The sequence below is a fragment of the Sminthopsis crassicaudata genome, chromosome 4, assembly GCF_048593235.1.
Source record: "Sminthopsis crassicaudata isolate SCR6 chromosome 4, ASM4859323v1, whole genome shotgun sequence".
NCBI lineage: Eukaryota > Metazoa > Chordata > Mammalia > Dasyuromorphia > Dasyuridae > Sminthopsis > Sminthopsis crassicaudata.
Genome location: NC_133620.1, coordinates 262,194,128 through 262,218,477, shown reverse-complemented (window position 1 = coordinate 262,218,477; position 24,350 = coordinate 262,194,128). Strand labels below are relative to the sequence as shown.

At 34.1% G+C, this 24,350-nt stretch overlaps 1 protein-coding gene across 2 annotated transcripts in view; it reads left to right on the top strand.

Moving 5' to 3' along the window:
• The window catches only part of LRRC1 (leucine rich repeat containing 1), a 160,515-nt gene that overhangs the window by 109,436 nt on the left and 26,729 nt on the right, over positions 1-24,350 (top strand). For both annotated transcript variants that reach the window (XM_074310636.1, XM_074310637.1), the window contains 6 exons: positions 1,441-1,497; positions 1,965-2,028; positions 2,704-2,778; positions 7,082-7,226; positions 12,646-12,764; positions 16,087-16,170. In XM_074310636.1, coding sequence (XP_074166737.1) covers positions 1,441-1,497; positions 1,965-2,028; positions 2,704-2,778; positions 7,082-7,226; positions 12,646-12,764; positions 16,087-16,170 — 544 coding nt within the window. The remainder of the gene's footprint in view (positions 1-1,440; positions 1,498-1,964; positions 2,029-2,703; positions 2,779-7,081; positions 7,227-12,645; positions 12,765-16,086; positions 16,171-24,350) is intronic.

Here is a 24,350-nt window from a genome sequence, read left to right as displayed (position 1 = left end):
ATTTCAGTATATAGATAGATTAAATAATGGATTTATAATCTGCAATTAAATTTAAATTTTAAGAATTTCTATATCCTGAGTATTCAAATGAAATTCACATTTTCTGATATGGTGTAATCTGTTTTGCCTGTTGTCTCAATATCTGGTTTGTATTTTGTTTTGAGGAGGGAAGAGAGAGGATTAAGACAGATTATGGTGTTAGGATAATGTCTGGCTTCTTGTGTTTTGTATGCATACAAATAACCCCTTGAATAATCTGAATTTTCCTATAAATGTTGTAAAATAAATAAATTGTAAATAAACTGAAATAAATATCATAAAAGTTGAACCTGATAAAGTAAATGTATAATTTAGGGTACCGTATATCTTAGAGTTGTAAAGATCCAAAGTAGATGATATATTTAGCATAGTATACCATATTGTTTCTAACATTTTGTAAAAATACATACTTGTAATTATTAGTGACCATTAAAATTCACTTCTATATTCAGAATATTCTATATTCTATATTCATTTCTTTTCCCCTTTGCAAATACATAATACCTTTTTTTATCTTTCTGAGTAAGGCAGCAGAGTTTACTTAGAAGAAATCTATGTTTTGAGATTTAAAATCAAGTTCCTCTCTAATTCTTGCCACACATTGTTTTTTTTGTTTTGTTTTGTTTTGCAGACAATGTTAGAGATATCATTTAAATTGCTGCTCCTCATTGTCTATGCCTTTAAAACAGGAATATCTGATCATTATTTGAAGAAGAACAATAATATATATGAACTGCCCTGAGCCCTGTGATATTAAAAGCATTATTATTTTTCCTAATCATGACACACCATTGGCATTTAAAAAAACAAAACAAAACAAAACTAACAACCTTCTAGAAATACATGATGTGTTTTTATCACTGTGCCAGGCGTGGTTGTATTGATGGGAGTATTCACATGTTAGAAGCATGAGATGTTTGTTCCAGGGGTGTCTTGGAGTCATAATAAATAAAATCATATACTCAATTACTTTTTTTCTTGAGGATTTGTGCCCTGCTTACTTTCAAAAGACTGACTAATGTTTTAACATTATGAAGTGTAGAATAGATATTTTTATTCCTTAGTGATTATTGAAGACAGTCTCGTTTCCTTCCCTCAGATGTGCTCTAGACTAACACATTTGTTGTAGTTGTTCAGTCATGAACTGGTTTGCCATTGCCTTCTCCAGTTCATTTTATAGATGAGGAACCAAGGCAACCTAAGTTAAATAACTTGCCCAGAGTCACCCAGATAGCAAAGACCAGATTTGAACTCAGGAAGATAAATCTTCCTGATTTCAGGCTCAGCACTCTATCTACTGCACTGCCATACATTATTTCATTAAGGTCTTCAGATTTGGGAAGCATGTTGGGGTTGGGATTTCAAGAATTTTTCTTATTCTTTTCCCTATTTACTTTCCAGCCTTTATAACCTGGCTTCACTGGAACTAAGAGAGAATCTACTTACATATTTGCCTGAGTAAGTTTCCAGGGGACTTGGGAGGGAATACTGAATGGAGAGAATTTTTTCCATGTAAAGACAGCTCATTGCCAGATGTGATGCATTTTAAAAAAATGATTTCATATTGGCCCCTTCCTTATCCTTGCCTAATGAATTGTAATAAGTTGATGGATGCTGAATTATTAAACTGCCTCTCTATGGTAACACGAGTGTTTTGGTGGTTTTTCATTCCTGCAAATGCTCCCATTTTAAATGTCATCTCATGCTAAGTGACTTATGGAAAGCAGTCCTAAAAGGTTATGTATATTTGGAGAATGAACTAGGGATGACAACCTTTACTTTCCAATTCTATTTATGATAGCTTGTAACTAATAATATATGCTGAAGCATATCTTTCAAACTAAATTAAACAAGGAAAGTGCTTTTATTCTTGATCTCTAATTCCAATTGAATATTGCTTTTCCTTTTGATTCTTTCCCTCACAGATCTCTCACCCAACTACAGAGACTAAAGGAACTTGATTTAGGAAACAATGAAATCTACCATTTGGTAAGTCTTTGTGGAAAGAAGAAAGAAACTCAAAATAGTCATCCTAAAAAAATGTGTGACGTTTAATAATCTCATACCTCATTCATAGATAAACAGCTCTTTTAACTTTCATGGGTGAACTGAGATCATTGAGGAATCTGCCACAATTCATCCAGGGCTTATGAAGAAGAGATGGAAGATGCTATTAGCAAGCCAGGGTTTAGTGCTCAACTGATTGAAGGAGTTGATCACAATGTTTGGGAATGAGAACTAGCATTTTAACTAATTTTAACTAGCATTTAGCTAATAAACTAGCATTTATTAGAAAAGACAAGGACATGGTAAATAGGTACCCATTTAATGATTGATTGATTGATGTTGGAGCATGAAATAAAATGAACATAGGATGCCAAAGAGAACACACTGGTGGTGGAATCTCAGTATTTTTCAACCAAATCTAGTAAAATCACTATTTCAGAGCAAATCTAATTATAAACCAAATATGCTTCCATTTTATCTTTGGGTAGATTATTCATTGCCATATAACTTTTTCTTATTAAAGATACAGTGACTGTATTTATGAAACTAGAACTGATTACAAATGTAGACTTTTGTTTTATTTAGTTCATGACTAAGAACTTTAATCAATTTTTTTTTTTTTCTTCTTGATCATAATGTGATTTTGACTGCTTTTAGCCAGAAACAATTGGAGCACTTCTACACCTTGAGGATCTTTGGTTGGATGGAAATCAGCTGGCTGAGTTGCCTCAGGTAGATAATAACTTTATAACAATATAAAACACAGTGCAAACTGACTTCTGTTTTATTAATTAAAAAGGGGACTTACCAAACTGAAGAGGAGTAATGGAAAACTACATTTGAAGTAAGATTTTTTTTTTTTTCAGCACTCTTTATTATGCTTTTGATAAGATAAAAGTATAATTCTCAATCATTCCTTTCAATAGACTGTAAAATCTTAGAAAGGAGGGACTGGATTTTTTTTTTTGGGGGGGGGAATAGTTTAGTAGGAAAGGATAGCCACAGTTCCTAGTACATAGTAGGTGCTTAATAAATGCTTGTTGACTAGGTAGATCTATATCTACCTTGCCTACTTTGGACTCAATAGATGTTTGGGTAAATTTTGAGATCCATTTTATAGTTGACATGTATTTCTATAGCATTTTATAAGGTGTAAAATGCTTTGGAGTAATTTAAGCTACTTACTGCTTTTAATATTCTTATGATAGTCTATGTAAAAGCTGTGTAAAAAGCTTTACTTATATGTCTCTCTTAAATATTACAAGTTGTTTTGTTGGCATATGGTAGGTTTTTTTTTTTTTTTTTTTTAATTACTGAATATAAGAAGCATGTTCCAGATACAGTTGAGTCTCAAACAGATCTTGAAGGATAATAGCTATTTTATGCAACCATAATAAGCTGATTCTTCCATCTGGTGACCAGAGACAGAAAATTTTTAAAAAGCTTTCTTTTTATGAGTTTGCCACAATTTTTGCTCACACTGCTCTTATTTTTGTTCTTATTAATTCTTTTATTTCCCTCTCTTTCTCCATCTCTTAGTTCTTTTCTTTACTGTATAAAAAAACCTAGTCTTTAGTTTAAATAATTATATGTAGGTGATTCTTTTTAAAACATTTTAAAATACAGCCAGGTCTGCTTAACTAGATATATATGTTCCCCCAAAGTACAATTGAGCAATGAAAATCACAGAGCTTATGGGGAAAATGATAGTAAGGATATAGTGTTCAAAAACTTCATCAATGACACATAAAAAGAGAGAAATCTACCAAAAACACAGTTTTATACATGTTAAATGGTTAATAAATATGTAAATGCTACTATACATAGGAGCACCATCTTCTGCCTAAGCTGCTTCTCAACCTGTGCCCCAATTCCCACGGGTCCATCCTGGAGGGTGGAACCTCTGAAGCTCCAAGATGGAAGATCTGAGCCATGATGGACTTCCACCCATAATCCCTACTGGTACTAGAAGACATAGTACAATTATGTACTTTGCCTTTTCAAGACCTGAAGTTTGCTTATGGAAGCAGACTTGTGAAGAGTTGTAACAATAACAAGTGGTGTTTTCTGTGTTCTTTCAGTGTTTCTTGAGGAAGAAATTACAAGCTCAAATTCAAGTTGTGCTTAAAATATCCCCTAATATATCAGTTGCATTTGGAAGAAAAAAAAGCATTATAGTAGAATTGAACTTTGATTTGTTTGATTGCATTGATTCAGCTGTAATGAATTTTTTTTTTTATCATGTCTTTGGGAATAGCACTTATTTATTTATGTCAGTGAACATTTATAAAGTATCTACTATGTGCAAGGTGAACTCTTTCTCCATGTTTCTCTCCCCTCTTTGTGTCCATTGTCTGTCTGTCTCTTTCTCTGTCATTTTTAGCTTACAAAAACAAAGCCACTTGGGTAATGTGTGATTTTGTTTTTCCATCATCCTTAATAAATCAGAAGAATTCCTAGGAGCAAATTCTAGCCTAAATGTCACCTCTTCCTCAATTGTATCCTAGTTTTTTATGTCCTTTTTTTTTTTTCCAGATTAATAAGCTTTTGTTGAATTTCTGAGTTGGTGGGATCAAAAATTTCTAAGTGAAATGAAAAATAATCATTAGCTGATATGGGTTAAACATTTAGTTTGGATTTGGAGCTGGATGGAAAGTTACTAGGAAATTCCAGGGTGGGGAAAGTGGGAGTGGTAGTTATTTTGGGGGACAAAGGCAAAAGAGAGGAGGGAGAAGGGGATATCTTGAGAATTAAGGAACACCAGCTGAAGGGTGGGGAAGCCTAAATATATATATGCCCATGTAAATATATACTTCTCAGGATGGAAATTTAGTTTGTGATCTTTTCAATCATCTGGTTTTATTTATAGCAAACTACGTTTATATTTATAAGTATCTTTATAATAAATTTCTATTTCTCCAAAATCTCTACCACCAGAAAAGTTCAAGATATCTGAATTTTTACAATCTTAACTTAAAATAGGCATGTAACAAGGAAAGAAGTTGATAAATAGGATTTACTATTTTTTTTTTTTTCTTTCTGAGGCTGGGATTAAGTGAGTTGCCCAGGGTCACACAGCTAGGAAGTGTTAAGTGCCTGAGACCAGATTTGAACTCTGGTCCTCCTGAATTCAGGGCTGGTGCTCTATATACTGCCCCACCTAGCTGCCCCCATGATTTACTAATTTTTTAAGAAAAAAAAATCAACAACAAGCATTTGTTAAGTACCTAGGCAGTTTGGAAAATAGTATAGTTCTAGCTGCTGTGCAAAGTGATGGGAATACACAGAAAGGCAAAAAACAGATTCTGCTCTGAATGGGCTCACAGTTTAATGGCAAAAACAAAATTAAGTTTATAACCTGAGGTAATGGAATTATAAATTTATTACTAAATATTTAGACTAATGCAATAAACATTTATTAAGTGCCTATTATCTGCCAGGCACTGTTGCTAAGTACTGATGATGCAAATAAGGAAAAAAAAAAAAAAAAAAAGAGTTCCTGCCCTCAAATTGCTTACAATTCAGTGTGAGTTGAAATTGCAAAAAGGGAAGCAGTAAAGGGAGCAGACCATCCACCAGGGAGAAAGATATTTTGGGGAGGCTGTGGACTTGAAGTCAAATTGCCACTGATGTAACATGTGGTTACTGGAAAAATTCTGAGTTTTTTATAAGGGAATACTTTAGAAGGTGTTTAATGCTCTGACTTCCAGGCCTCTAATCAGAGAACAGAGGCAACTGAAAGAGTTGAGAAGGTATTAAGTAGCGAAAGCTGAGTCAACCTAATAAGATTAAAAAAAAATCATTAGACTAGTCCTTGTTCTCAAGGAAGTCATAATCTAAAAAAGGACGCTAAGATATATAGTTACATACACAAAATCCATGGCAGAATCCATAGGTCAAAGGAGAAGTTCAGGAAGAATGTGTTGTCACCCTTAGCATATAACTTTGCATGTAGCAGGTCCTAAAATATTTATTTATTGAATTAGATGAAATGATATCAACAAACCAAGAAAACTTGTTCAGTCATTTGTCAGTTGTTTCTAACTTTTCATGACTCCATTAGGGGTTTTCTTGGCAGAGATGCTGGAATGGCTTGCTATTTCCTTCTCCAGCTCATTTTACAGAGGAGAAACCTGAGGCAAATGGGGTTAAGTGACTTGCCCAGGGTCATATAACCAGTCATGTATCTGAAACTGGATTTGAATTCAGGTCTTCGTGATTATAGGACCAGATTTCTGTCTAGTGCACCACCTCAATTCTAGTTTTTAAGCTGAAAGATAATTATTTGTTGAAATGTTTTTGCCAGTTTAACTTAATGGCTTTCAACTAGAGTCTTTGGTTTTGAGGATACTAAGATCAAAAGAAAATTGAAGCAAGAATAATTTTATCATAGATGAGTTTATCACTGTGTTAAATGCATGCACCTCCTTGGAAAATGATCCATTCCAAAGATGAACTTGTTGAAGTAGAATTGTAGCTTCAACCTCCTTTACACAATAGACTTGTATGATCTTGAACAAATCACTAAAATTCTTTGGGCTATAGTTAAGTCATTCTGTAAAATGGTGATGATAATTTCTTATTTGTTTAGGAAGATGAACAAATAAGAGAGCAACAAAATATAGTTTAGTATAGAAGGCAAAGTATTAATTGTAGAGTCGGAGGATCAATTTCAAAATATTTTACCTGTATATCCTTGATGAGTCTTTCTTGTTCTCAATCTCGGTTTCTTCATCTACAAAACGAAGAGGTTGTCCTAGATAATCTCCAGGAGACCGTCTAATTATAAATCCTAGGATTCTAGTTATTTTCAAGAGGACTATCATAACTTTTACATTTTAATCTGTTTTTCATGAAAACATGTTTATGGCTTCAATTTAGTTATTAGATTTAAATGATTTTCAAAATTTAAGAAATGTGTTGTCCTTGCCCTTCCTTTGAGAATTTAATGGTGTGAAACTGTTTCAATGCATTCCAGTACAAACAGACCTTGCATGTTTGAACAGGATTTTCTTTTTCTGTGCCATTAATATAGGAAATAGGAAACTTGAAAAACCTGCTGTGCTTGGATGTCTCGGAAAATAAACTGGAAAGACTTCCTGAAGAGATCAGTGGCCTAGCTTCCCTAACAGATTTAGTCATTTCTCAGAATTTACTGGATGTTCTACCTGATGGCATAGGTAGGTGTGAAACCCACCTGGGAACTAGTTACTTTTTTTGAACACTGAAATATATTATGTACTATATGCATTTTTCATGTATGTGTGTATGTGTGTGTCTATGTGAGAAAAACACATATAGATAAAGATAGACAGGTAGAGACAGGATTCATTTCTTATTTGACCCTTTTTCAGATTATTTATGAAGGAGGTTTGTACATATGTGCTACTCATTTATTTATTCATTAGATATGCTTTTTTATTTTAGAAAATTGTTATCTTTTTTGTATTTATCTTATCTACATTTCCCTTTCAAACCTTCCCCTCTTTGTTTTTGGCATTTAAATTATTTCTGTATCTGTCTTACTTTTCAGGACTTATTTCATATTTTCCTTTATGCAAGGAACATGTACTATTGCCTCACTTCTGCTTCTTGGAATCCATACTTTTCTTCAAAGCTCAAATCAGATGCCTTCTATAGGAAGCCTATTTTCTTTCTTTCTCCCTGTTCTCTTCCTCCTCATTATTTTACTATTTTATATATTTTGTATAGTTATCCCTTCCACATCTTGACTTTTCAATATGTCATGGGTCAACATAAGAAACCAGATGGAAATTTTTGTTTTGTGGAAGCAATAGACAACATGGAAAGATCAAGAAACAACACAGAAAAAGTTTAGAATCCCAAATATATAAAACATTTGTATAGGAATATAAAATATCCAAATTTTACAATAAGATACTATAAACATCCCATAAAAGAAAAAAATCAGGCTCCTTTTCTGGTAAGAAGCAAGGGCTAAAGAATTTTACATACTTTCCAGATCATGGAAGGTACCACATTTTCAACCCCTGCGATAAGGAAGTGATCATTGTATTTACTTTTCCTTGGCACATATTGTTTTTTCCAATAAAATGTTCTCCAATAAAAAGTTCCTTAAGGATATTTCAACTTTATTTTTGTATACTCATCACTAGATATTTAGTAACTATTGGATGAACAAATGAATGATCATCACCTAATGGAGACATTCAGACATATTTGCAAGAGAAGTGGCCTTTCTTCTTATGTTTAAAGAATAGATAATTCATTAGGGAAGGACATAAGGTAGGAGTTGTCATACATTGGGGCCCAAGGAGCAAAATTTGGGGATTGAGAGCAGTTTGGCTGCATCAAGAGTATATGAAGAAGAGTAATATGAAATATGACTAGAAAAATAGGATGGTATTATATCATGAAAATCTTAAATGCCAGGCAAGAAAGTTTGAAAGATAAATCAGTAGGGAGTTACTAAAGGTTCTTGAGTGAATGATGAGATTTATGCATGAGAAAGCTTATTCTGACAAAAATATGAAGGATGAGAAATGGTAGGAGAGAAGGCCTCTTAGGCTAATTTTGTTGAGTTTTTTTTTTTTTTTTTTTTTTTCCCCCAGGGGTATAAGAACCTTCATGACTCTATTTAGAGTTTTCTTGGCAGAGATGCCAGAGTGGATTGACATTTTCTATTCCAGCTCATTTTAGAGATGAAAAAACTAAGGCAAAGAAAGTTAAACGACTTGCCTAGGTTCACACAGCTAAGTGTCTGAGACTTCTTGAACTGATGCTGAATTATATACTTAAACAACAATATTATATGATGATCAATTCTGATGGATGTGGCCATTTTCAACAAAGAGATGAACTAAATCAGTTCCAATAGAACAGTAATGAACTGAACCAGCTACATCCAGCAAAAGAACTCTGGGAGATGACTATGAACCACTACATAGAATTCCCAATCCCTCTAATTTTGTCCGCCTGCATTTCTGATTTCCTTCACAGGCTAATTGTACACTATTTCAAAGGTCAATTCTTTTTGTACAGCAAAAAAACTGTTTGGGCATGTATACATATATTGTATTTAATTCTTACTTTAACATATTGAACATGTATTGGTCAACCTGCCATCTGGGGGGGAGGAAGGAGGGAAAAATTAGAACAAAAGGTTTGGCAATTGTCAATGTTGTAAAATTACCCATGCATATATCTGGTAAATAAAAACTATTAAATAAAAAAAAAGTAACAAGGACCTATAATAGGTTGGTGGCACTAGGAATAGACAGAGAGTGAATGTGATAAAGTTTGTGGAAAACAAAATCAAATATAGATTTATTTTAAAAATGCTGATTATAGGGGCAGCTAACTGGTACAGTGGATAGAGCACCAGCTCTGAAGTCAAGAGAAAGTCAAATGAGAAAGGAAAAAAACAAAGCAAGCAAGCAAACAACAACAAAAAGTGAAAATACTGTGTTGTGATCCATACTCAGTTTCAATAGTCCTCTCTCTGTAGGCAGATGGCTCTCTCCATCATGAGTCTGTTGGAATTGGCCTGAAATTATCTCATTGTTGAAAAGAGCCAAGTCCATCAGAGTTGATCATCACATAGTCTTGTTGTTGCCGGGTATAATGTTCTCTTGGTTCTATTAACTTCACTAAGCATCAATTGATATGTCTCTCCAGGCCTCTCTGAAATCATCCTGTGGATCCATTTCTTATAGAACAATAATATTCTATTACCTTCATATACCATAATGTATATTCAGCCATTCTCCAAATGATGGACATCCACTCAGTTTCCCGTTCCTTGCTATCACAAAAAGAGCTGCTACAAATATTTTCACACATGTGACCTTTTCCCTTTTTATGATCTTTTTGGGATAAAGACTCGGTAGAGACATTGTTGCATTAAAGGGTTTGCACAGTTTGAAAGTTTCAAATTGCTGTTAAGGAGAGACTTAAACACAGGTCTTTCTAGCTCCAAGTCTTAACATTTCATTCTAGATCACATTGCCTGTCCTTAGGTAGTTCAGGAAAATGAGGTAACATAGGATAGGAATGGACCACATTTCTGTTATGTTTTATTATTTATAAATTTCATTTCTCTCCTAAAAAGTGAAGAGTACAAATAGTATCACCTTCCTTGTATACACAGAGAGACCTGATTAAGTGGCTAACCCAGAGTTACATGGATAGTCAAGGACAGAGTTAGAATTTGAAACCTGTTTGTCTAACTCTGACAGAGCTCTTTTTACTACATCTCATGTGGTTTTAGCATATATCAACAAAATACATTGAAAAAAGTGAGAAATCATGCATTTTAATTATATCATTATTAGCCAAATTTAAATACTTGATAAGAGAAGAAGGAAACTTGAAAGAACCTTTCAGATACTGAAAAAATCATTTTGCAGTCAGCTTTCCCAGTAGCAATTGCAATATTATACAAACATTTCTATCTACCTACTTTCTTGTATTTGTGATATTTTCAGTTACTAGCATGGAGCAGTGTCAGGCAAGTACATTTATGAAACTTGAGGCACTCAAAAAAAAAAAAAAGTTGGTCAAAAGAAAACAAAAATCTTAAAAACAAATGATGTAGTATTTATAGAGAATTAAATATCCTCAAGCTAATGAATGTGAATGAGTGAATAAGACCTGGCCTCAAAGTGAAGACTTGGATTTTATGATGTCCACTTCTGGCACATACTGGGGAAATGCCATATCATTTGGTATAATAGGCAACTCTTTAATACTATAGGTCCCCCCCCCTTCTAAAAGAAAATTAGTCAAATTAAATCTCAAATTTGGACCTTCCTTCTTTCCAAAAAAAAGATTTTTTTTTTTTTTCCTGAGGCTGGGGATTAAGTGACTTGCCCAGGGTCACACAGCTAGCAAAAAAAAGATTTTTAAAAAATCTTGAAGTGATAGAAAACTTTAAGTTAGGCAAGGAGTTCTGTGTGTGTTGTAAAGTTAATGGTGATATGCTATTTGTCACACAGGGAGTGTGGTAAACTCTTGGGAAGGTCATTACAAAATTAATGATTGCATAGGCTTGCACAAGAATTTAGTGGAATTCTTTGAAAACAAAACAGTTATCTTCACTCCCTGTGACAGTAATGCATAAGATGAGACTAATGTTATTTTTCCCTAAGATGATTGTCTCATCTTTAAGGTAGGGGCTGTATTCTGACTTTGCTTTGGAAAGGGCTCCTTAATACTAGCTGGTCTCAGTAAATAACAAGGGCATCTTCATTTTTCTTTTCCTAGACCTTACAGTCACTAAGAGCCGCTCACATTTAGAATGTCTTAAGGTTTACACAGTGCCCTCCTTAAAATAATCAGAAACAGATTAATTCAAAAATTATCTCTATCATTGAATATCTTTGTGGAGCTAGCCAGTCAGCTAAGTGGACAAAAGAGGATTAGAGCAAGAAATGTTGAGGTAGAATTGTCAAGAATCGACAGTACAAGACAATACATTGCAGTTTTACTACACAGAGACTTTTGAGACATGCTGTACATTGGATGTGGGTATGGGGGAAAGTGAAATACCAAAGATAATTTGCAGGTGACTTGAAAAACATTATTGCTTTCCATGAAGATAGAAATTCTGTTAAATTTTCCTGCTTGTCATTCATTCATTCATTCAGTATAACTGTGTCCTTTTTATTTTTAAAATTTTCCCTCATGGCTAACATAGTGATAAAAATAAGGAAGATATAGTTCATTCCTTCCAAAGTTCAGTTCAACAGACATTTATTAATAAGGAAGACATTGTGATAGACATTAGAGACATAAAGACAAAACATTCTCCACCTTCTCTGGGGAGAAAATAATGTTTATACTTTTAAGGAAATGTAAAGTAATCAAAAATAATAATTTTAATAACAATAAATTTAATAATAATAAATAATAATAAATTTTAATAATAATAAAAACAAAATAATTTTAGGAGGAAGAGACAGTTATTAACTGGGGAAATAAAGGAAGCCATCCTGGAGAAGGTAGACTCTGAGTTATGTCCTAAAACCATGTGATGAATTCTAAGAGGGAAGAAAAGGAGGAAGTACATACCAATTTCAACATTTTGGAGTAATTGCTTTGTAGCTACTATGCTACTTTGGTTTTCTGTTCAAAAATCAGTTTTAAATTTGTTATTGAATTATTTGGTAAATAAAATTTAGTTTTATATTTTGAGAAGCTGAGCAAACTAATAGCAAAATGTGGCTTTTTCCATGCCAGCTTAGACAAAAAACTTGGAATGTTTGCTCAAAGAGTAACTGACTGAAGTTTTTCCGCCTTTATTCTGGGGCTTGGTTCATCAAAATGGTGAACTCATGGTATGAAAATTCTCTTCATTAATGTTGTTTAGTATAACAAGTCATCTGTAACTTACTTTCTTAGCCAGTATCTGTCAGAGGATAGGCTGGGGCTTTGGTCTTCCTTAACTTCAAGGCCAGCTCTTCATGTATTCCAAGAATCTTAGTGAAGTTTTAAACTTTAATGCTTGAAACCATACTAAGACTTTTGGGATACTTTATACCTGACTCTATAATAGCTCCTCTCCATCTGATGTTCCAACTGGTGTTTTCCACTCATTTAAAAATTATATTCTTACAGGAAAGTTAAAGAAACTGTCAATCTTAAAGACTGATCAGAATAGACTTGTGCAGCTAACAGAAGCAATTGGAGAATGCGAAAGTCTCACTGAACTTGTTCTGACTGAAAATCAACTTCTGGTGAGTGGTTTCTTGCTATTTAGCTGTTTTGCTGCTTATAGTAGGGAGGGTAGGAGGTCCACAGTTTTGGCTATCCAGTGAAATCTTGATGGACTCCATGCAGTTGATATTTGTGGTTAGCTGGGTTGAAATGACCTTTTTACTAGCCCAGTAGAAAAGATTTGTGCAATTAATTTATTTAAAGCTGAATATTTTAACTGCTTGGAGAATTATGTTTTTCAGCAAATTGTTTTCAGCAAAATGTAATTATTGCTTCTATAACTTAGGAAATACTCGTTTAAATATCTTTATTAATCAAAACATTCTCTAATTAATAATATCCCTTTTGTAGCAATAATTAAATTTACTTCATTAATATAATGAAAACCTATTCATAAATTTAGATTATTCTCAGCTTGTCAGTATTAATGACATTTTACTATATGATTTTGCCTTTGAACACTACATTTTGAAATAATTTTCCTAAATACCATTTCATAAATATACTCACTTTTAAAAAAAGAAGGCCATTGAATTGATCACTTGGCTAGAATAACCAGAGGATTGTAAATTTGTAGAGTAGAAAAGATCTTAGATGTCATCCTTCATTTTACTGATGAGAAAACTTAGGCTTAATGAGAAGAAAGATTTTTTCCAAAATGAGTTTATTGACAGAGTTCTTAGGATCACAGATCTAGAAAGAAAATGCATTTAGAGGGATTCTAGTTTACCTCCTCATAAAGAGACTTAGAGAAGTTAACTGACCTTTCTTAGATAAACACAGGTCCAAGATCAAACACAATGGCACAACATTCCAAGTTCAGCACTCCTGAGTTTTTCCTATTCTCATACCTCATCCCTATGATTACCTTGTATACCTATTATTATGCATATATTCTCCAATAGAAGCTAGGTTCCTTGAGGGCAAAGGCTGATTTATATTCTCTCCCCCATTCCCTCTTACCAAGAGACCTTGGCTTTCCCAATCACTCCCAATCTATTTCTTTTCTAGTTCTTGAATTGGGAGAGATAATGCTATCTGTAACTATCCTAACACTTTAAATATATTTCATAGTCTAGAAACTCTATGACAATTTCTAATTGTACTACAACAACAGTATAACCTCTTCATTCTATTTTTACTTCTCCTTTAGAAAGATCATGGGTTATTTATTATTCATCTTTTTTTCCTCTTCTTTTCTGTTCAATATTTTCTTTCTTTTTCTCCTTTAATCTTTTTTAATTTTATAGTATACTTTTATTTTAATTTATTTATTTTTCAATACAAATTTTTATTAATGCTATTTTTAGTTAAACATTTAGAACCAGTTCATTCACATACTCAGGAAAATTAAATCTTAAAATTTTAAATCTTTTTCTTATCCTGTTATTAAATGATTCAACAAGCATTCATTAATTATATTTTTGATCTCTAGTATTGTGCTAAATACTTGTTAAGATGGAAAAGCATGAAATACAAATCATAATTAATGTAGTGTGATACAAAGAAAAACAGACTAGAAAGACTTGAGACTATGTTATTGTTTACTTTTAAAAGAAAGTTTTAGTTTTGGTCATTATTCATTTTTTTTGTTGCTTCTTTCTTCCCATATGTTCTCCAGTTCTCCCATTCCCCTTTTTTTCTGCTCTCCATTCCTTTCATTCTTTTTTTTTCCTCCTTTCCTTTTCTTTCTTTTCCTCTCATAGTTCTTCCTATTTCTTCTTGCTTTTTCCTCTATATCATATGATGGTACCAGAAGATAAACTCTAATTTTAGAGTCAGAGGAACTTGCTTCAAATTGATTTCACTACTATCTACATGAATCTGGACAAGCCAGTTCAGCACTCTGGACCTAATTGGTTGATTGTTGTCCTTTGTTCTCAAGAAGGACCAAAATGATGTTGATTTTGAACTATGGTTGATCAGACCAATATGAACTCAAGGCTCTACCACAGGTCAAGCACAAATAGTCCATATGAACAGTTAGACTGAGCCTGATTAGTGCAAAAGAAAAGGATTGAACTAGATGACTTTGGAGCCCTCAGCTCTGATTCTGTGATTTCATAATGGTTTTATTACAAGGAAAGCTATAGGTTATACCCCAATAAAGAGTAGCAAATTTAGGGGTGAACAAACTGAAACAGGCAGTGTTGGGGTAGTTGGAGTCAATTGGTGCATTTCAAAGCATAGCTTAGATTGTGGCCCTCTGTCACATTTTTATCAACTTCTTTGCTAGTTATTTACAATTTTAGAAGAAAAAATTCTCTTTTAAGACTAGGCAGGGTTTGGATTATTAAAAAAAATTCAGACTTTCTGAACACAAATCAATTCGGCATCATTCTATATATTTTTTTCTTACTTGTTACACTTTCTTCCTTTTCATACATTGCTCTCCTTCTTGTGACTTTCCTTATCAAATTCTGCTTGCCTTCCATAATACTTTCTATCCTTCTGTCACAAGATAGGGAGGCAGCATAACATGGTGGGGAAAAAAACACCAAGGTTTAGAGCCAAAGAATCTGGATTCAGATTCTAATTACTTAGGCAAATCTGGGCTTTGGAAGCTGGAGTCAGTGACCTTTATGACTCTTTCCCACTCAAAATGTTTGATTCTAGTCCCAGGAAGGTATGGATTTATTATCTGTTGGAGATTACTAGCATCTTTTTTTTTTTTTTTTTCCATTAGATGTTTTCCTGTCAGACAAGTGGCACAGCAAATAGAATGTGGGCCTGGATTTAAATGGATTGGAATGCAAAGACAGCTCCAGATACTTAATAGTTATGTAACCCTGGAAAGTCATTTAACCTTTTTGCTTTAGTTTCTTCATCTGTAAAATGGGGATAATAATAACATTACTTTCCAGGGTTGTTGTGAGGATCAAATAAAGTACTTAGCATAGTGTCTGGCACATCTAAGTGAATTACAGAGTAAGCACTATATAAATATCTATTTTCCAGGAATGTTATGAGGATAACATAATACTATTTGTAAAGTGCCTTGTAAATCTTAAAGTTAGACCATATAAAGGATTATTATTATTGTTATTAATTATTTCCTGTGCCAAAGATAGTAATTTAGATCAGTCACATTCTAATTTCAAAGCTTAGCTTAAATTTATGCCTCATGTAAAGGTTCATGCAATGTAAGAGCTAGCATAATAATAGTACAACAGCTTGTAATATGTTAGTAATCACAAAAATAATATGTACAATAAGACCTTCAGTGAAAAAATAACTTGTTTTCTTTTGAAAAATTAGTCTTTGTTAATTTTTAAAAATTCTCTTTGCATGGATAGTAAATATTATTTTTTAAACAATAATAAATTGTTCTTATTAAAACAGACATTGCCCAAAAGCATTGGAAAACTAAAGAAGTTGAGCAACTTGAATGCAGACAGAAACAAATTAGTGTCCTTACCAAAAGAGGTAGGTATACTTTTGTATGTCTACAGAGGTGTTGATACTTTTAAAAAGGAAGTGAAAATTGAACAGTTTGGGCATATATGTTTTTTTTTTTTTTTAATTGTGGATTTTAATCAATAAATGAAAACCAGTGATCCTTTTAATACTAACAGAAAAAATTATGTGCAAGAAATTGGATAATGAGTATGGATAGGTATTGAGTCCAGCTATTAGAAGACTTTGGATGTAGAGTTTAGAAATATGAACATAATTGATTGAGGTTATGGAAGTATTCTAGGTCTCTATAGACACAGGAATAACACTGAAGAAATAATTGTTAACAATCTGGTATCTGTGTGGAAGAGTGGATGTCATTGAAGAGGGATTGAAGCTAGGATGCTTGAAATGATGAAATTTTGGATTTAAGCTTCTGGGGGGTTTAAACAATTTATTTTTGTCTTTTTTATGTCCACAAACAAAGCACAGTTCTTGGCACATACTGGATGATTAATAATAGTTGTTGGAAGAGTGATTGGTTGAATAAGCAAAATATAAAGAAAGAAGGGGTTTTTAGAAAGAAAAAGGAAAAATTAGTAGGATTTGTAGGAGGTGAAAGAAGAAGGCTTGAAAAGACTAGAGTTTCAACTTTGGGGAACAGAGAACACTGTATCATTGACAGAAATAGGTAAAGGATACAGGTTGGGAAGGAAGATGGGAGACAGAATTTTTATGTTGAGTCTGTCATGGTGGTAAAATATCCAAGTTAATTTTTCCTATAGACAATTTTAAAAAATGATCCAAGTCCAAATGAGAAGGTGAGGATATTTGGAAATACTGGCTAAAGAGAGGATTATGAAAGATAAGAGAAGAAATGAACTCCTCAAGAGAGCAAGCATGTCGAAGAGCAAGGGGCTAATGACACACTACTAAAAATAATTGTTAATTAGTATTAATAATTGTTCCAGAAGCAAGAATCGATAAAGCAGATACTATCTAGGACTGAGAATTGTACCAGTCTTGATGAAAGTCCAGGGAGTCTAAGAGGCTAGTAATATGAACATATAAGTTACTAGTTCTGAGGCTTAGGTTGGGGAATAATCCCAGAGCAACTAGAGCGGACTGATGTGGGAAGGATTTGAGTATTTGAAGATCCCAGTGTTTAAGAATCTAGAGAGAGCTTGTATGTAGAGGAAAGTAATATGGAGCTAAAGGACAACTAGGATGATATAGCAGATAGCAAGACAGGCCTTGAGTATGGAAGGCCTGAATTTAAATCTGGCCTCAGGCACTTACTGTGTGACCCTTAACCCTGGTTGCCTCAGTTTCCTTAGCTATAAAATGAGCTGAAGAAGGAAACAGCAAACTATTCCAATTATCTTTGCCAATAAAATCATAAATGGAGTCATGAAGAATTAGACACAATTCAACACAACAGCAATATGGAGGTGGTGATTTCTAGAGTTAAGTACTTTCTAAAGCTAATTATAACTCATATCATCAAACTTTTACTTTATCATGGACTGCTAACAAGAAGCAAATTGACCTTAATTGTCTGTCCTATGTCTTGTCTATTATTTATTCCTCAAGCTTTAAGATATTTTCTTTCTATAGAATTTTTGGTATTTAAATCTCAGTTTTCCTTTATTTTCAATGTTGCTTCTATCTTCCTCTCAACTAAGATATTTAGACTTTGACTTTTTTGCAAATTGATCCAGGACTGCCTTCAAGAACTATGTGTTCTCAGTAAACAGTTCAAGTTAAATGCTTGCTTTCATAATTCCTAACTCTTGATGAAGCTCAGGTGGCTCAGGTGACTCAAAATGACACAGCCTCCCTTTCCAATACTGATAGTCCTCAGATTCTTTAGGCATTTTCTCTCCTTCCTCTCATGTCAGTTCATTGCAACTCATCCATCTCCAGTGCCACCTTCCAGGACCCAGAACTCCAGCTGAGTTCATGCTGGGGATTTTCAATGACTTTTTCAATTTTTAAAGGTTTCTTATTTTATCTTAGCAGGGTAAGAGTGTTTTTATAAATGGATTGCATTCACAATTTGCAAATAGATGATAATGTGATTCACATTTAAGTTTAAGGCTGTTTCCTAGAATAAAGACTTAAACCTTTTAAATTACAAAGAAAGGTTAAGTTAACCAGACAGAATCCAACTAATTAAAGTCTTTATAAAAATCATAGTCACTTGTGTGATCTAATCTACTTGAACAGGAATCCCCTCTGCAATACCCTTTCCAAATTGTCATCCAGTTTTCACTTTCATTATGTTAGCTTGAGGAAGCCAATTCTACTTTTGGATAGATGAAAATTTAGGACGTCTTTCCTCATATCATACCATATTTGTCTCTCTCTTGCGTGATAGTTAAACTGAATTTTGTTTGTGCTTAAATTTTAGGAAAGAGAGTCACAAATCTCAAGAAAATGGGCAGTTTTCTAGAATATATTCAGAAATAATTTCCTGGGTATGTGCTGGGTTTACTGCAGGCTTTGCCCAATTTCCTAAAAGTGCCACAATGTTATCAAATTATGGCCACCATTAGAATGATGATCCCAGAAGACTGAAGGAATGTAAGCCAACAAAAGAAGCCTCAGTTCTTTTCAGTATGCCTTAAGTTCTAAGTTAGGATAAATACATAGCATTAGAAATCTCTTTAGTAGACTTAAGTAGTGTTTTCTGGTTAATTGTGAAATCTACATGAGTGATTATTCATATATAATTAATACAACATAATAAATAATCACCATTAATTTTTTTTTCTTAGATTCAGCTAATTTCATGAGAACAAATTCTAGACTAAGATTTTTTTTTTTTCCTCACATAATGTTCAATGTCTTATCTTCTTTATTTCTATTTTTACCTTAAGAGAATGTCTTTGACTTTTGTTGCCTTTTAGGAGTTTAAGCAGTATCCCATTTATCAGTGATCTTGTAAATTCTGGACAAATCATAAAATAACTTCTTTGGATCTCAGGTTCCAAATCTATAAAATGAAGGTCATGCTGGATGTCTTTTAGTGTCTCTTTAACTCTAAATCTATAATCCTGTGAAAGTTAGCTAATGAATATTAGCCTTGGCAGTTTAACCCATGAGCTAGATGGTTCAGTGGATAGGTTCTGGCCCTGGAATCAGGAAAACCTGAATTCAAATATGGCTGCAGATACAGATACAGTTGAGTGGTCTTGGACAAATCACTTAATCTCATTTTCTTCAAATTGTAAATGAGCTGGAGAAGCTAATTGAAAATCAGTCCATTATCTTTGCCAAGAAAATCTCCAAAGGGAAACTGAAAAGTCAGATACCATTAAAAAAAAAAAATCAATGATTTAACCTATTTTAAACTCTTTCTTCGTTACCTTTTGAATGCAGGTATACAACTCTGGAATTTTTCATATTTTTGTGCTTATTGTTTTATATTGCTTTTATTAAATATCTTTTTTAAAAGTTCTGATTATAACCCTATGTTCTAGCTTAAATATATTAGGGAAACTTCCATTTCTAGTTGTTGGAGAGGATCCCAGACTCTAAAGGATTTTTGCTTTCACATCCTGTCCCTTTTTTGTATTTTCCCTCATGTATTTTTCCTCTTACCTGTTAAAACATTGAATGTTTTAGTTTTAAAAAAAATGAACCTTAGGTGCATCCATTCATGCACGTGTATAATAAATGAAAGAGAAAATGTGCTGAACATATGTCTTCAAGTCTTTATGATAATATCTTGGCAGTCTAGAAAGAAGCCTTTGAGCTCTTGACCCCAGTGGTTGAGATGGAGCAGCCAAGCCACAACGAGCATTCTGGCTCTCTTTGCGTCATAGTGGTCGCTGCTTTGGCTTTCTTGCTTTCTTCCCTGGACCTTTCTGGGACATGAGAGTGGTTGCCTTGGAATGTGTGTGTAGCTTGTCTGCATTTGTGGCTCACTGTGCTAACTCTATACCATCTAATCAAATTCTGCTATTGTTGGATTCTGTGTTGTTTTGTGAAAATGAGCACCTTCCCTTATAAGCAGTTGATTGATGTCCTGAGGGAATAGGAGTGTGCTGAGATACATCATACTTATACAGTTGAAGTGATTGACAATAGCATGATGCGCAGTGTTTTTGATTTTGCCTTTTTTCCCTCCACTGCTTAGTGTTTTGAAAGATAGTATTGTCTGTTGTCATTTTGTTATTATAGTTAAGTCAGAAATAGCTCTTATTTGTGAGTTATTCTTGGGGAAAAAACTGGGGAGGGAAAATGTATGTACTGTCTGCTTCATGATAATTTTTTTAAAAAATAGGTTTGTGGCAATATTTGTATTAGTGGTAAACTTGTCATTCAAATGTATGTCTCTTGTTTTCTTAATTGTTAGCTGCTTGGAAATTTTTAAAAGTCAGGTAACCTTGTAACCCTGTAAGTATTGTTCAGCTTGTAGTCTCAGCAATAACTTCTATTCTATGATTTGAATGCATGATGGACTTCATTCCTCTTGGATGCTTTGCTGTGTTCCTCATTGTAAATCACTGAAAATTTCTGTCTTAAGTTGAACTTTGCTCATGGCTGCATGGCCCATAATCCAAGTTCGCTTTTTGTGTGTTGAATATATTCAAATTTTTCTTTCTCACAAGAATGCTTTTTTTCTGTGAATGAAATTTCCCAGATGATTCAGAATTCTGAGAGCAATAAAGCACCACAGATGGCTCATCTGACTTGTACTTCATAGCCATTTGTCAGCACTGTTTTGTCTGTCTGATGGAAAGGTTCCATTTACCTTCTTTGCTGTACTAGGCATGCCTCAGATTTTTAGGAGAGAGAGAAAGAGAGCCACAAATCCCAAGAAAATGGGCAGATATCTGGAATATATTAAGAAACAACTTCCTGGGTATGCCCTGGGTTTACTGTAGCCTTTACCCAATTTCCTAAAAATGCATATCTACAATACTATCAAACTATGGCTACAATTCAGAATGATGATCCCAGAAGAGGGATGAGGTAGAATAAGCATCAAGATTGGTATATAGAAATAGTTTTTGGAGAGCAAAAAATTGAAAATATAGTAGAAATTCAGTTTGCTACAGAATTACCATGACAAGACATCCATCATAAATTACAAAGTTGTGCTGGTTATTAGTGTAAATTAATAGGGGGAAAGGTGAGTTGCCTAATGGAACTCACCATTAAATAGGAGGAAGAAACCAGTAGAGGAAAGATGTTATGAGGTAAAGAGTGTTTATTAGGCTTACTCTTGGAAAAAATTCAGCAAAAATCATCAAAAGCACATCTTTTTATAGAGGAAATATAACCTTGGGGGTTTCTCCTTGGAGGAAGGGAAATAGAGGTGGGAACCAGATGTATATTGAAATGTTCAGACTGGCTTAAAGATATTCTGGAAAAAATTGGTTTCCATCTAGGTTTAACAAAACAGTTTGGGAAGTTCCCAGCTTAAGTATCTGAAAAGTATCTTAAAAATGCAAATCAAGGCAGGTTGTAAGTAAGTTGATTTAACAGAGGTGACCAGAAAATAGAGCAGAAAACCAAAGGTGGCCAAATGCTGGATGTCAAGTTTATCTCCCTTGTCCTATTAATTCCAGATGAAATTCTTTTTAACAACTTGGTGCTAATTGCTTCTGGAGATGTACTAATTGTACTGGAGATGGGGCTTAATCCAGAACAACAGAATGTAGATACCCTGGAGGCTGGGGCAGTCGAGTTTTTATTCTAGCCTTTCCCCTCTAAATATCTCCTCCCCTTTCTCCCTCACCTTCTTCACAAGCACTTAAATGCCTTTTGAATGAATGAATACTGGAGAATAAATATGTTCTGGAAACAAGTGAAAGGGAACTGATTAAGTATAAAATGGAGCTTTCTGAGTACATTCTAAATACTGTATTTGAAGGACTGATTCTAGATGGTACTATGGATGATCTGAGACTGATTTTCTATGTATAAAAATTGTCTTTTTCATGACAAAGATACTGAATTGGGTCCAGAATGGTAAGAGGAAGCTTTATGATAACTTTCTGGAGTCAGCAAACTTTGGCTTTCAATGAATTAAGAATTTTTAAATATAACTTTATTTATCCATTTTTGTAGTTTGCTGACCCATGATCTGTGCTAATGACTTCCATTTCCCAGTCTTCCTTAACCAATCTATTCTGCCTTTTGAATCCCCTCACCCCCTTCCATACAAATTTTGTTGTTGACAATATCTGTTCATCTTATTTTCCTTCCATAGGTTCCTACCCCTTAATGAAACTCAACTTTCCCCAGAGGATAACAGATATCTTTTACTACCTCTTCTGGAACTGGCCTCCTCCTTTTCTCTATCCCAAAAGAGCCAGGGAGAGAATTCGACATACTCCTTAGTTTTTCCTACTTTCTCTGGTTCTGCTACCATTGCTTAGCATATCCACCTTCTCTGAAGTTCATAACATCTGATTATACTGCCTTCTTTCCTGATTTAAGGACATTTATCATCTTCTCCATGACTTTGCCCATTTCATCCTCAATGACCTCAACATCTGCCCTCTTAGTTCTTTGTCTCTTATCCATGCCATCCTTTCTTTATTCTCCTTTGTATCAACTGTCCATGGTTGATTGAGGGCAGAGATATGGAACTTAGAAATAACTTTTGGGGTTACCCAATTCAATCTGTACAAGAATCCCATTCACAACATACCTGAAAAGTGATTGTCTTGCCTTTGAAGACCTTCAGGGAGAGGGAACCGACCACCTCTCAAAGCAGCCCATTCCTCCTCTATTATTTGACCCTCATTTTAAGGAATTTTTTCATTATAACAAACTTAAATTCACCTTTATTCTGTCATATCAGGCCAAACAAAACATGAAACTTTTACTTTTAAAATCCATTGCTCAAAATTCCCATTCTCTGACTGTGCTATTATTAAAGCTGGCAAAAATCTGACAAGATTATAGTCTATTGTTTAATTTAACAGATGGGAAATCATGTAATGCCTGAGAAACTGAGGCAAGATAGAGATTAGAAAGTATTTAATATTTTATTTGAAAGGGAGATTTCCTGGGACCAAATGGATCCATGGTTTGATCCCTGGGCTGAATGAGACTATCTTTTCCAAGAATGCAGCCATGAATGTGCTTTCTCAATGACATATATACATGTGGCTTAGATATAGAGGATAAACAGAAGCAGGGGCGGAGTCAGGGTGCAGAGACTCTGGGAACTGGACTCTGACAGGGTGGGGGGAAGCTCCAGACATTCTGGGATTGGGAGAGGCATTCTGATAAGTAGGGAAGGGCTGGAGTCATGATGTCTAAGATGGAAGATCTTTTATCCTTATCAAATATTCTGCTGATTAGGAGGGAGTGGTATTGCAGCATTGCCAGGAACAATTAGGAACTAAGACAGGACAATTTAGGGAAACTGAGTCAGGATAATTAGGGAAACTGAGTCAGGATAATAAAAGAGAACTGTGGCACAGTAATCAAAAATCAACAATCAAAAAGGTTAAATGACTTTACCCTAATCGCCTAAGTAGGAGGTGGTGAACCTAGTTGGACTCAGGTCCTCTGCCTTTCTTTCTGTTCTATTCTTCATTTCAAATCAGCAAATATTTATTTAATTTCTACCATTTGCAGGTATATGAACTGGAGGATGAGCAAGACAAAAACTAATATAGTCCTTTTCCTCAAGGATCTCACATTCTTCTAGGCAACAGAGACAAGTAAATATAATAACGAGGTAGCAGGAAAGCATTGATTAGAGACAGCTTCATAGTAGGGGATAGCTGAAGGGAACCTCAAAGTAGATTATAATCTCCATGGGGATAGGGACTATTTCATTCAGTATCATATCCTGTCTTTCTTTCTCATAATCTCCACTTCTCTGCACCTACTTTCCACCATCCTGATAATCTCCAGTCCTTTGGCCTCATTTCCTTCTCCCTTCCATAGTCTTGATCCTTTTGTCTATCCCTGAATCCCTTTCTTCCCCTCCTTTTATCCTTCTTTCCCTGTCTTGCTAGGCCCAGTGCTGGATAATTATTATCTATTAACCTCATTCTTCCCTCCATGTCCCACATTGCTCAGTGCTGCTGGAGGAAGTCAGGAAGCCTTGCTAACCATAGTCCCCACCTGATCAGACTATCTGACCTCAGCTATCTCTTCACTTTTGCATGGTATTGCTTATTCACCTTGTTATTGCCAGGACCTAGCATAGTTTAGTAAATGTAGTGATTTCA